This window comes from Plecotus auritus (assembly GCF_963455305.1).
Source record: "Plecotus auritus genome assembly, chromosome: 9".
NCBI classification, from domain to species: domain Eukaryota; kingdom Metazoa; phylum Chordata; class Mammalia; order Chiroptera; family Vespertilionidae; genus Plecotus; species Plecotus auritus.
The window spans coordinates 91,042,968-91,055,688 of record NC_137783.1 but is presented as its reverse complement, the minus strand read 5'-3'; the positions used below and the strand labels follow the sequence as shown (position 1 = coordinate 91,055,688).

General features: G+C 41.6%; 1 protein-coding gene across 6 annotated transcripts in view; it reads right to left on the bottom strand.

The window, feature by feature from the left end:
* The window catches only part of MTMR2 (myotubularin related protein 2), a 107,104-nt gene that overhangs the window by 29,015 nt on the left and 65,368 nt on the right, over positions 1–12,721 (bottom strand). For all 6 annotated transcript variants that reach the window (XM_080643186.1, XM_080643190.1, XM_080643191.1 and 3 more), the window contains exons 3-5: positions 9,584–9,659; positions 1,333–1,427; positions 695–805 (exon numbers count right to left, since the gene is read on the bottom strand). In XM_080643186.1, coding sequence (XP_080499312.1) covers positions 695–805; positions 1,333–1,427; positions 9,584–9,659 — 282 coding nt within the window. The remainder of the gene's footprint in view (positions 1–694; positions 806–1,332; positions 1,428–9,583; positions 9,660–12,721) is intronic.

Below are 12,721 nucleotides of genomic sequence, written 5' to 3'. Positions count from 1 at the left end.
AAGTCATTAGCTTTAATGACAGATTCACAAACTGCTAAGATTAGCATTCGAAAGTTATGCATGTACTGTTGCTTTTACTTTTGGCATAGGCAGACCAGAAAAAAAGAATTGAGATGTGCACTGATTAGGTGTGACCTGCCAAGTGGCATGTGGTATTAAATATCTGTGACTAAACGCTAAAATTATAACAATCTAAGTTTAGGTCAAGTATCAGTGCATTTAAAGAATGCAAGTTTGATACGAAAACAGGAAAAGTCTATAATATCAAGCTTTCCCCACCACTGTTTCAGAAGCAGAAAAATTATGAAAACTAGAAAAAGGAAAGCTTGTTGAGGATGAATGTATCATAACCAGTTCTTCCACTACAAAGTGCCTTATCTTCACTGCTCATATCCTTGTGCTTCTAATATATAAGTTAAAGGTAATAATGTCTATCATGCCTATTTCAGGATTTTTATGAGGCTCAACATGAAATAATGAATGTTAAAGTACTTTTTATTGAGTCCAAAAGAATTCAAGTCTAATTCATGATAGAGCAGCTTTTTATGACTCTTAAATGTTGTTTTCCTCTACGGGAATGGCATTTCCAAGTGCAAATCCATTAGATATTTGGTAACCAGTTTCTAAACATAGGTTCTAATTAATTGAAAGTTTTTCATATTAAATATAACTGCATACATATTATGAAATTTACCTTGCACACAGTTTCTAATCCATAAGAATTTTCACCTCGACTGGAAGCACCACCAATTTTTTCTACTCTACTTATCACACCAAGAGAAGCATCTAAAACAAATGGGGGATCCTAAAGGAAGGAAAGAGAAAAACAAAACTGAGCAATGGATATTGTACAATTATAGCTGAGAAAAATTTTAATTGGTAACGCTTCAATTAAAAATTATCAAAAATGATTATAATTGTCTGCAAACAATACAAAAATCCTATCTAATAGAGGGAATATGCAAATCGACCGTCATGCCATCACGAAGCTGGCGGCATCCAGTCCGAGTCCTTTCAGCCCAGCCAGGGGCGGGAACGGGACAGCAGGTGCATGGTGCGGCCAGACCCGCCCTCAGTACCCCAGCCACCCAGGGCCGGCCCGAGGTGCAGGTAACCAGGGCCAGCCAAAGCTTGTGCTGCTGGCAGTGGCAGCAGCAGAGGTGTGATGGGGACGTTGCCTTCCCCTGATTGCCAGGTCACCTCCCATCCCTGAGGGCTCCTGAACTGTGAGAGGGGGCAGGCTGGGCTGAGGGACGCCTCCCCTCCATTGCATGAATTTTCATGCACCAGGCCTCTAGTGTACACATAAAAATCCAACCCAACAATACTTACCCGTTCCATGCTTTTGAAATATAACCTGTAATTCGTGACAGTCAGAGTTCCTCGTACAGCACCAGTGAATGGACATATATAAGTTACATCTTTGGCTGAAAAGGCAAAGGGTCCACAATTTACCATGCAGTATGCACTATTAAAAACTATACTCTCATCTTTTCACAAATAAAATTTATTAGAATTCTGACTGCTATTCTAACTTATGCTCAAAAATCACAGAATCAATGATTCAAAATAAACACAGAATCCAAATCCAAGCTTCCAAACATGCAGTAATTGGAGGAAGAAATCAAAAATAAATGTGAAGGACTTGAAGAGGCAGAGGGATGTCCCTTACCCTGAGACAAAACAGAAGGAAACAGAGAAGCCTGTTGGATAAAATAGAGGTGGTAGTTGGAGCAGTGGGTGAAGGGGTGGTGGTAATGGTGGTTAACAGTAAATGTCTCATGTCACAGTCACCGATCATCTTATCATAGTTTCAACATCACTTCGCCAATCTGCTGGTCTTCTGGCCACAGTCTAGTCCAGCCGTGGGCAAACTATGGCCCGCAGGCCGGATCCGGCCCGTTCGCTGTTCTATCCGGCCCGCGGAGCCGAAAGAGCGGAGGGTTCTCTTGCTCTCCCCTCCGCTCCTTTACTTTGAATTTGTATTAGTTCACACAAACACTCCAACCATGCTTTTGTTCCAGCCCTCCGGTCCAGTTTAAGAACCCATTGTGGCCCTCGAGTCAAAAAGTTTGCCCACCCCTGGGTCTGTCAACATACCTCTAAAAACACAATAGCTGAAACATATTATACCAAAAACTTCCGACCTGATTATATTTATGGGGAAATATTGTAGGGGAGAAGTGCATATGAAATATAATCTCTTAGAAAAACAGAAGTGTAATAAGAGGATATTATATTCCTGACCAAGCAACTGATGTCCAACTCTGTGGAGCAATAATCACAAGCAATGCTTTATTAAGTGATATATGACAAATCTATACAGCATTAGGCTTTTAAAAACATGCATTTAACTCAGCTACCAACCAATACCTCAAAATAATATTTAATATGGTAAAATTCATAATGTCCAATACAAAGTTTTTTTTTTACCTCTTAAAATATTCATAAATCCCTGCAATGTCATTATTATAGCAAATCAGCAAATAAAGAAATATCTTCATTGTGCCAAGGAAGTAGGGCACAATTAGAAGAAACAAATTCCTAAAGACCTCTCAAGGGGTTTCTGGGAAAACTTAGAGACATGAAATGCATTTAATAAGGTATTGCAACTTCCTGACTTTGCTTTTTAGTTATTACTGTGAAGAAATGATTACTTTGTATGGAATTTGAAATGAGACTGATCTTTTTTTTCTTTTTAAACTTTATTGTTGAAAATATTACAAATATCCCTCCTTTTTACCCATTAATTCCTTCCACTCCACAGCCGCCCCCTTCCCAGGCTTCCCTGCACTATTGTTTGTCCATGGGCTATGCATATATACGTAAGTTCTTTGTTTAATCTCTTCCCATCCCCTCTTCTGAAATACGTTAGTCTGTTGCATGTTTCAATGTCTCTGAATCTGTTTTGTTCATCATTTTATTTTCTTCATTTGATTCCACATATAAATGATATCATGTGATACTTGTCGTTCACTTTTGCTTAGCATAATGCTCTCCAGGTCCCTGCATGCTATCTCAAAGGGTAAGAGTGAAGTTTTTAGATGACTGGACAGGAAGAGAGTCATGATATGAGCATAACCAATGGACACAGACAGGGGCGGGGGGGCGGGTGTGAGGACATGTCCTGGGGGTTGGGGTTGACCAGGGAGAGGTCAATGAGGGAAAAAGGAGACTTAATGTAAACATTAAACAATAAATAATTTAAATTTTTAAAAAAATGTAAATGCCTGTATGCTACAGGTCCTCTCTCTCTGCATTTGCCTACTCAGCTCAGGATCAAGAGACTGATCTTCTAACAAACAGTTCTAACATTTCAAAACAGTTCCTTTGGGAATGTTCAAGTATGAGCAATATTTTTAAAATCATTGTTTCCAATGCATGTTTCACTTAGAGAAAAACTTTTAAAATTAAACAAACCTATCATTATAGAAAGATACACAAACTTGCCTTGAATACATTTTCTTAACTTTATAAATTTTTACCTCAATTACGAAAAGCTTTATTCATGTTAGTAAAATTATTTCTGGATTCCCTGCAGAGCCATTTCTTACACAAGTAAATCAACCTTATTATTCTATAGTCCAATACAGAATATGTCCCTCCTTGTCTGATGTTTCTGTTACACTTACCCCTTTATCATAAAACTAGAGGCCTGGTGCACAAAATTATTGCACTCGGAGCGGGGGTGGGAGGGTGAGGGGGGTGGGGAGCCCTCAGCCCAGTCTGCGCCCTCTCACAGTCAGTGAGCCCTCAGAGGATGCCTAAGACGCAGTCGGACATCCTTAGCACTGCCACGGAGGCAAGAGAGGCTCCCGCCACCGCCACTGTGCTCACCAGCTGTGAGCTTGGCTTCTGGCTGAGCAGCGCTCCCCCTGTGGGAGCGCAATGACCACCAGGGGGCAGCTCCTGCGTTGAGCATCTACCCTCTGGTGGTCAGTGCACATCATAGGGAGCGTGGCCTTAGCATATCATTAGCATATTATGCTTTGATTGGTTAAACCAGTGGTCGGCAAACTCATTAGTCAACAGAGCAGCAAACTGCGGCTCACGAGCCGCAGTTTGCCAATCACTGGGTTAAACCGACAACTGGACATTCGGACACGTAGCATATTAGGCTTTTATTATATAGGATCATGAGATAATACACGTGAAAGTGCTTTCAAAATTAGAAGTATTATACAAGGATTTATTCTCATGTTACTATTATCATCACTGTTCTGTCCACTTTACCTTTCCTCCTCAGGCTGGGGACAGCGAAGTCACTCTGAGAAAAGAGTTTATGTTTAGCAGGGCTTGTACCAAGTAAAAGGGAGACTGTGAGTAGGCACCTTATTGAGAAAATAACAGTAGTAACAACCAGCACTGACAGCCTAGCACTTCAGAGTTTATAAAATACTTTTCATCTGAGTACCTCCCTCCAATCTTCATAACAACCCTTAAATGTAAGACCTAGAATTAACTACAAGTTTTAGATGAGAATACCAGGGCTCAGAGAAGTAAAATAAAATGCCTAATGTTTCAGAACCAGTAAATGCTAAGATTAAGACTTGAATGCAGTTCCTCTGTCTACAAATTCAAATCCCTCTCCACCACATTGTGCAAAGAGGCCACTAGAGTAGCATAGTCTGTCTCCTGTGTCAAAGGTTGCAACACTGCAGTCTGGGCCACCTCTACTGCTGATGTGCCCATGCCACAGTATCAGAGCCTGTTACTTCCCTAAAGCATTCTGTTCACGTTCCTACCACTACTCTTTTAAAAAAACATATGAACTACAGACTGACATTAGACCAACTAAAAATCAAACATCTTTTCTACATAAATTAACATATTCAACATTACTCTAGCTTTGTATTTCAATGTATTAAATTTAATTTTTGCACAATATTCAAGTCTATATAGATGATTCTGAATCAGAATACTTTATTTAGTATATTAGATATTTCTCTAAATCTGCAATACTAATATTGCCTAGTCATACCAAAAGAGCTTAGATTTACTAATCCTCTCAAATTTTCACTGAGTTCACAGAGGAAGAATCCATAATAATTTCCATGAGACAAAACTATAATGGCCTTGAGAATAAATATCTATAAGGATATAAAATAGATCCAAATAAATGTAATACATGACAACATGCAATCTGTGCAGAAAGAGAGGCACAAAAGCATGCTCTAATACAGAGAAGAGTAAGTCCATTCAGCTATGGGATCAGAGAAGGTTCAAGGAACATAGGCATGTGAGTTGTACCCCAATGATGGGTAGGGATAATAAGACAGCACTCGATGCAGAGAAAAAACCTAATCCAATATGCAGAAGTGGGAAAGTAAAGTTCCTATTTAAACAAAGGTAAGTATATAGTGTGGTTCTCTGTAATTTATATTCTATCACACTCTTTTCACTCCTCAATTTCCTTCCCTGGTTCCTTTTCTACCATATGATTCCAAAACATTTACCAAGCTACGTTCTTGGCCCTCTTCTCACTCCATACACTCTCCGATTTATTTTCCTCCTCTCATTTTTCAACTAATATCCATGTTCTGATTATTTCAAAATATGGACTTCCAACCCTGATCTCTCTCCTAATATCCTAAGATCTCTCTCCTAGATATCTCCACTGGAAGATTCTCATAGGTACCTGGAATTAAATACACATAAGTATGATACCAAGGGCTCATGAAACCCAAGAGGAAAGATAAATTAAGAAATTCTTAGAGATCAACTCCTCTGGATCTGGTAATTGATTGGATAGCAGGGTTCAGAAAAAAGCAGTCTTGCCCTTAGCCTGTTTGCTCAGTGGTTAGATCATCAGCCTGCGGACTGAAGGGTTGTGGGTTCAATATAGGACCAGGGCACAAACCTCTTACCTCGGTTGTAGGCTCGATCTTCAGTCCCGGTCCTGGCACGTGCGGGAAGGCAACCAGTTGATGTGTCTCTCTCACATCGATATTTCTTTTTCTCTCTCTCTCTTTCCCCCACCCAACCCCCGCTCTTTCTTTCCATTCACTCTTAAAAAAAAAACAATGGGAAAAATATTCTCAGGTAAGAATTAACAAAAAAAAAAGCACACAAAAAAAGCAGTCTGCTCACCCAGATTAAGTGAATGAACAACTGTTTTTAATGTTAACTGAGGAAGAGAATAAAAGAATAGGAGTAAATTTAGAGATAATTTAGGAGATGTTGGGTATAAGGGATATCTATAAGATATCCAAGGGCATGTGTCTAAGATGCAGGCAATTATTTATATACATTAGGATAGAGGTTGACAATAGAAATAACAAATTCTGAGGTCACCAGTAGATATATGGTAAATAAAGCTACTAATTTAGATATGGTCAACCAAAAGACCTTATGGGAGGGAAAAGGGAAATGGGTCAAGAACAAAGTCCAAAAGGGAGTCATGCTATTTATGGAAGAGGAGCCAAAAAAAAAGAGACTGAATGGTAAATAGAATGTCTTTTGTAAGGTCATTTATCACAGCGGAAAGAGAATGTGCTTTAGGTTCAAAAGAAGAAAAAAGTTGTCACAATAATTTCACTACCTACGTAGTCACCCTATGCTTCAGTTTCCTTATCTACTAAATGGGATTAACACCTTCTCAGAAGATTCCTGTGAAGATGGTTAATGAGACAGTGAGCACTCAAATAATGAGAACTATTGTTATTATACACTGAGTGGCCAGATTATTATGATCTCTGAACGCATAATAATCTGGCCTGTGTGTGTGTGTGTGTGTGTGTGTGTGTCCAGGGGGGAGGGGAGATGGGCGGTTGGCCGGCCTGCCTGCTGGTCGAACTCCTGGTCAAGGGGACAATTTGCATATTAGCCTTTTATTATATAGGATATACACTGAGTGGCCAGATTATTATGAGTTCAGAGATCATAATAATCTGGCCACTCAGTGTATAATATCCAATGTTGATAATATATAATACCTAACTCAGTACGCATTCAGCAGAACAAGAGCTCAGGGTAAACATGAGGCTGAGTAGGGGGAAAAAAGACACTGGGGAGGTATCCACTTGGAGGTAGTTACCTTTTGGCTTGCTTAGTTTTACACAGGAAAATAACACCTGGACAAGGAAAATTAAGCATTTACTAAGTCCTTTTAAAATTTTGATTGATAATAAAATGAAAGGTGGTTTTACTTTGGCTAAGAAACCATTTATTTTATTAAATACGTTTTAATTGATTTCAGAGAGGAAGAAAGAGGGAGGAAAAGAAACATTGATAAGAGAGAAACATCGATAGGCTGCCTCCTGCACGCCTACTACTGGGGATTGAGCCCACAACCCAGTCATGTGCCCTGACTGGGAATCAAATCGTGACCCCTTTGGTTCATGGGTCAATGGTCAACCCCTGAGCCACACTGGCCAGGTTAAGAAACCATTTACTTTATTCTCCTATTATATTACTTTCTTAAGAGCTATGGGTATTTTAAAGTAAAATCATGAAGATGGGGGGGGGCGGGTGGTAAGAGATCAACCAAAGGACTTGTATGCATGCATATAAGCATAACCCATGCACAGAGACAGCAGGGGGTGAGGGCATGTGCTGGGGGGTGGGAACGGCTGGGGAGAGGTCAATGGGGGGAAAAGGAGACATCCTATCTAATAAAGAGGGATATGCTAATTAACCATCACTCCATCACAAAGATGGCTGCACCCACAGCTGAGGCCAAGTTCCCATAAGGAGCCTTAACAAGCAATCAGCAGGGACCTGAGGCTACGCCCTCCCCCACCCCTGTGGGGCTTGACAGGGGATCTCAGGCCACCTTCCACACCCAGCAGGGCTTGACAGGGGACCTCAAGGTGTGCTTCCCGTCCTGGTGCTGGGCTAGGGGACCTCAGGCTGCTCCCCCTGCCCCAGCGCCAGGCAAGGTGACCTCAGGCCTCGCCCCCCACCTGGCAGGGCTTGACAGGGGACCTCAAGGTGCGCTTCCCGTCCTGGTGCTGGGCTAGGGGACCTCAGGCTGCTCCCCCTGCCCCAGCGCCAGGCAAGGTGACCTCAGGCCTCGCCCCCCACCTGGCAGGCCTTGACAGGGGACCTCAAGGTGCACTTCCCATCCTGGTGCTGGGCTAGGGGACCTCAGGCTGCTCCCCCAGCTCCAGCGCCAGGTTGGGGGACCTCAGGCCATGCCCCCCACCAGGTGGGGCTTGACAGGAGACTTCAGGCTGCGCCCCCCACCCTGGCACCAGGCCGGGGAACCTCAGGCTGCACCCCCCCACCCCAGCACCGAGCCAGGGGACCTGAGGCTACACCCCCTGCCTGGCGGGGCTTGACAGGGGACCTCAAGGTGCACCCCAGTGCTGGGTCAGGGGAACTCAGGCCGCACCCCCCACCCAGGGGGGACCTGAGTCTGCACCCCCCTGCTGATGGGGCTTGACAGGGGACCTGAGGCTGTTCCCCCCTCCCTGTGTGGGGCCGGGGGACCCGAGGCTGCGCCCCCTCCACCTGGCGGGGCTTGACTGGGGACCTCAGGCCATGCCCCCAACCCAGCGAGGCTTCACAGGGGGTCTCAGGCCATGTTCCACACCTGGCGGGGCTTGACGGGGGACCTCAAGGCACCCCCCACCCCGGTCTAGGCTGGGGAACCTCAGGCCATGCCCTCCGTCCTGGCACCAGGCCAGGGGACCTGAGGCTACATTCCCTGCCCGGCGGGGCTTGACAAGGGTGGGACTAGCCAGGTCTGGATATATCCTAATGAGGGGGGTGGGGCCAGCCGGGTCTGATGCGCATGTGGGTGGGCGGGAACTTGACTCTGGGTCCTGTGGTGTGCCCCAGACTCTGACAGGAGGAAGGTTTTCATATACATGCAACTAATTTTCTTTCATCTCTGACACTTCTATTATAGAGAAAGGGCAAATAGCAATATTAAATTATTTCCTCTAATTAATCCTCTTTTAATGTGCACAAATTTCGTGCACCGGGCCACTAGTATATAATACTTTAAACAATAAAGAATTAAATAAATAAATAAAGTAAAATCATGAAGACAAAAGAAAAAAGCTTAAATGCTTGTTTCTAGTTTCCAGTTCAGACAAATAAGTTAATTCTTGGTTCTATAGGCTGGACAAAGAAAAGCACACATCCATATGGAAATGGCTTGCTTTGCAATGGAGATGAAACATTTTCACTCCAAAACTGACCTGAGTGTATTCAGAGTAGGAAAAAATAAAGAAAAAGGACAGAAAGGATTTTCTGAAAAATTACAAAGTGGCAATTCAATGTTTTTTATCTAGGCAACCCAGTATCTTACTGTGGTAATTCAAAATAATGAAATTTTCTTTCACAGAATTCAGCAATATTTTTTTTAAATCACTTATTTTCAATGAAAGTAAAACAACCAGAGAAGCAGCAGAATATTCGATTTGTTTGTTTCCCAGCAGTCCAAATACAAACAAAATCAACAGGTCTAAGCCTAGGCTAAGAACACACTACATCTGGGAAGGCTAACAGTAAAGAGTGCTACAGGACAGGAGGTGTCTCCGACAGTGAGCCTGTTCTCTGTATATTGAGAGTTCTGAATAGTCTGTACAATCAGAAAGGAGAAGGAAATTCAGCAAAAAATACTGTTACAGACCCATGTCTTTAATATTTTCTCCTGGAAGCAAGGGTGGTTCTTCCATTTCTGCTAATTTGTTAGACTCCCTCAGGACCTGGATTGGAAAGGGGAGGAGGGGACAAGAAAGGAAATATTTTTTACTCAAAGGTTAGTTTTTCGCTGAATTTTAACTGAGTATACTTGCTCTAATATAAAGTAATAACATTATATTACACATACTACTTTAAATCGAATTACAAAAACTGTAGTGTTGGCATGTGTAACACATAAAGCTACGATTTTTCTACAGAGCATTTACCGAGTGACTACTTTGTATAAGGTATTATATACAAAACGCTTTACACATTTCCTCATTGAATCCTGCACAGCCCTATAAGGCTAGGTGTTATTATCCTCAATCCTAGATGAGGAAAAAAAGGCCAGAAGTGACAATTAGTTCAAGATCACATAGCTAAAAAGTGTCAAAATTTAGATTTGAATTATAGTTTTTAGTGGACTACAAAGCCCAATTTCTTTCCGGTAAGCCATGTCTAAAGGCCTTAATACATTCAAACTCAGACAAAAATCAAGCTTTTATGTAGATTTAACATTTAGAGAATTTAGAAATGATGTTGATAAAGAATCTTGTTGAAAAAAGAGATATTAAGTTAATCAAAATCATGATCAATAATGTTTTACTAAGTAGCTCCCTTATGAAAGATACTACACTGGATTCCAAGAATGTAAGTCCAGTTTTCTAGTGGATTTAAACTAAGAGAAGACACACACACACACACACACACACACACACACACCCCACATATTAAACATATCCACTAGCTACCACAAGCCTCTCCACTCCACTCCTTTCACTCCCAAACAATAAACTTCATTGTCAACAATTCTTTATCTCCCATTAATGCCTCAACCTTCTGCAATCTGGTTTTGCCACATAACCCAACCCTTCCCAGGAGGAAACCCACTTTCTTCCCAATAACCTCCTCATTATTAAAGACAATGGACATTTCCATCTTCATTTTTATTTCTTAGCTACTTTTGACACTATCTGCACACCTCCCTGGCCATTCTTTCTCAATGACCTTTATATTCCCTTTTCTTAATCTTTCTTGTTCCTCAGAGGTTTGTCCATTTTTCACTTTACTCACTTCCTGCTGATATCATACTCTATGACTTCATCTAACATCAATCTACATTGTCAGCAGAGATTTTTCTGGGACTCTGTTTCCACAGATCCAACTGACTAATGTTCCTCCCCATATAGATGTCCCACAGATACCTTGAACTCAACAGATCTCAAATTGACCTGTGTTCCATACTTAGCAAGTAGCACCACCTTCCATTTCGTTGTCTAAGCCAGTTCTGGGGGAGGGCTGAGCAGTGGTCTCTGTAAGCAGACACATGCCTTCTACTTCAACCTTGGTTTGTTTCATTAGAGTGAGAACCAATACTATTAAAATAAATGATTCTCAAACATTTTTTAAAGCTTTTGACTTTCATTTACTTCAATCCAAAAAGTAGACTTAAAGAGTCCTCGATAGCAGGTTAAAAAGGAAGAAAACACAATGTGCTAACTGCCCTAAAGGACACCTTCTGCAGACCCTCAAAACTGGGTTAGATCCCTCCTGTGCATGAGCTCCAATCTGGCACTTACCACCCACTTTAAGTGCCTGTCTTCTTCCCCACCAGACTCCCAGGGAAGAGGTACCCTATCTTATACACTTTTAAATACTCATTAGAAATGAAACATGAGCTACATATGTTCTTTTTAATTGTCTAGAAGCCACATTAAGAAAAATAAAAATAGTACTAGCCAGTTTGGCTCAGTGGATAGAGCATCAATCTGCGGACTCAAGGGTCCTGGGTTCGATTCTGGTCAAGGGCACATGCCCGGGTTGCAGGCTCGATCCCCGGTCGGGGGCATGCAGCAGGCAGCCAATCAATGATTCTCTCTCATCACTGATGTTTCTATTTCTCTCTCCCTCTCCCTTCCTCTCTGAAATCAATAAAACTATATTAAAAAAAGAAAAGCAGGCAAAAGTGATTTTAATATATTTCATTTAATCCAATAAATCGAAACTACTGTCATCTCAGCATGAAATAAATATTTTAAAGATATTGAGACATTTTATGTTTTTTTGTTTATACCAAGCCTTCAAAATCCAGAGTGTATTTTATATATACGACACATATCAATCCAGACTAGCCACATTTCAAGTGCTCAGCAGCCAAATGTGTAGTGGTGCTTGGATTGGGCATAATCTAATCGTCCTGATAATCAAATTATTCCTTAGTTTGCCCTAGCCAGGTAGCTTACTTGGTTAGAGCAGTGGTCGGCAAACTGGGGCTCGTGAGCCACAAGCGGCTTGCGAGCCGCAGTTTGCCACTCTGTTGACTAATGAGTTTGCCACTGGGTTAGAGGGTCATCCTGATACCCCAAGGTTGCAGGTTCAATCCCCAGTCAGGGCACATACAGAAATCAACCAGTGAATGCATAAATATGTGGAACAACAAATCTCTCTCTCTCTCTCTCTCTCTTTCTCTCTCTCTTTCTCTCTCTCTCTCTCTCTCTCTCTCTCTCTCTCTCTCTCTCTCTCTCCCCCCCTCATTTCTCTTTTCCCCCTCCCCCGATTCCTCTCTCTCTAAAAATCATTCAATAACAAAAAAATTATTCCTTAGTTTTTAAGTCAGGTGCTTAGGGAGGAGTAGACATCACTACCATAGCTCAGTGCTCAACTAAGACTAATGAGCTAAGAACTACAAAGAACAAATTCTGTTCAATAAATCTGCAATCTGAATAATTTCATACTTCTGAAAGTTTAGTGTTTTATTTCATAAAGTAACCTTACTGTAATACCTAAAGAATAAAAATACATATTTACACATATGTACCTTTTATATTCCAAATTCTAAAACTCAAAAAGGTCATATGTTGTAATGACATCTAGTTGCCAGTTCCTAATATGTAACATAGTCATAGAAGGAAAGAAGAAAGGAAGAGACAGAAGCAGGGAAGGAAGGAGAGGCAGGAAGAAAGGAAGCAGACTGAGTCTGTGAGGATGCAGAAAAACAGGATAAAAATGCATTTTGCAAGTATGTAGATTACCTGGACTCATATCCTGACTGTTCTACATGCTAGCTAGGTACTCTTAGTCTGGG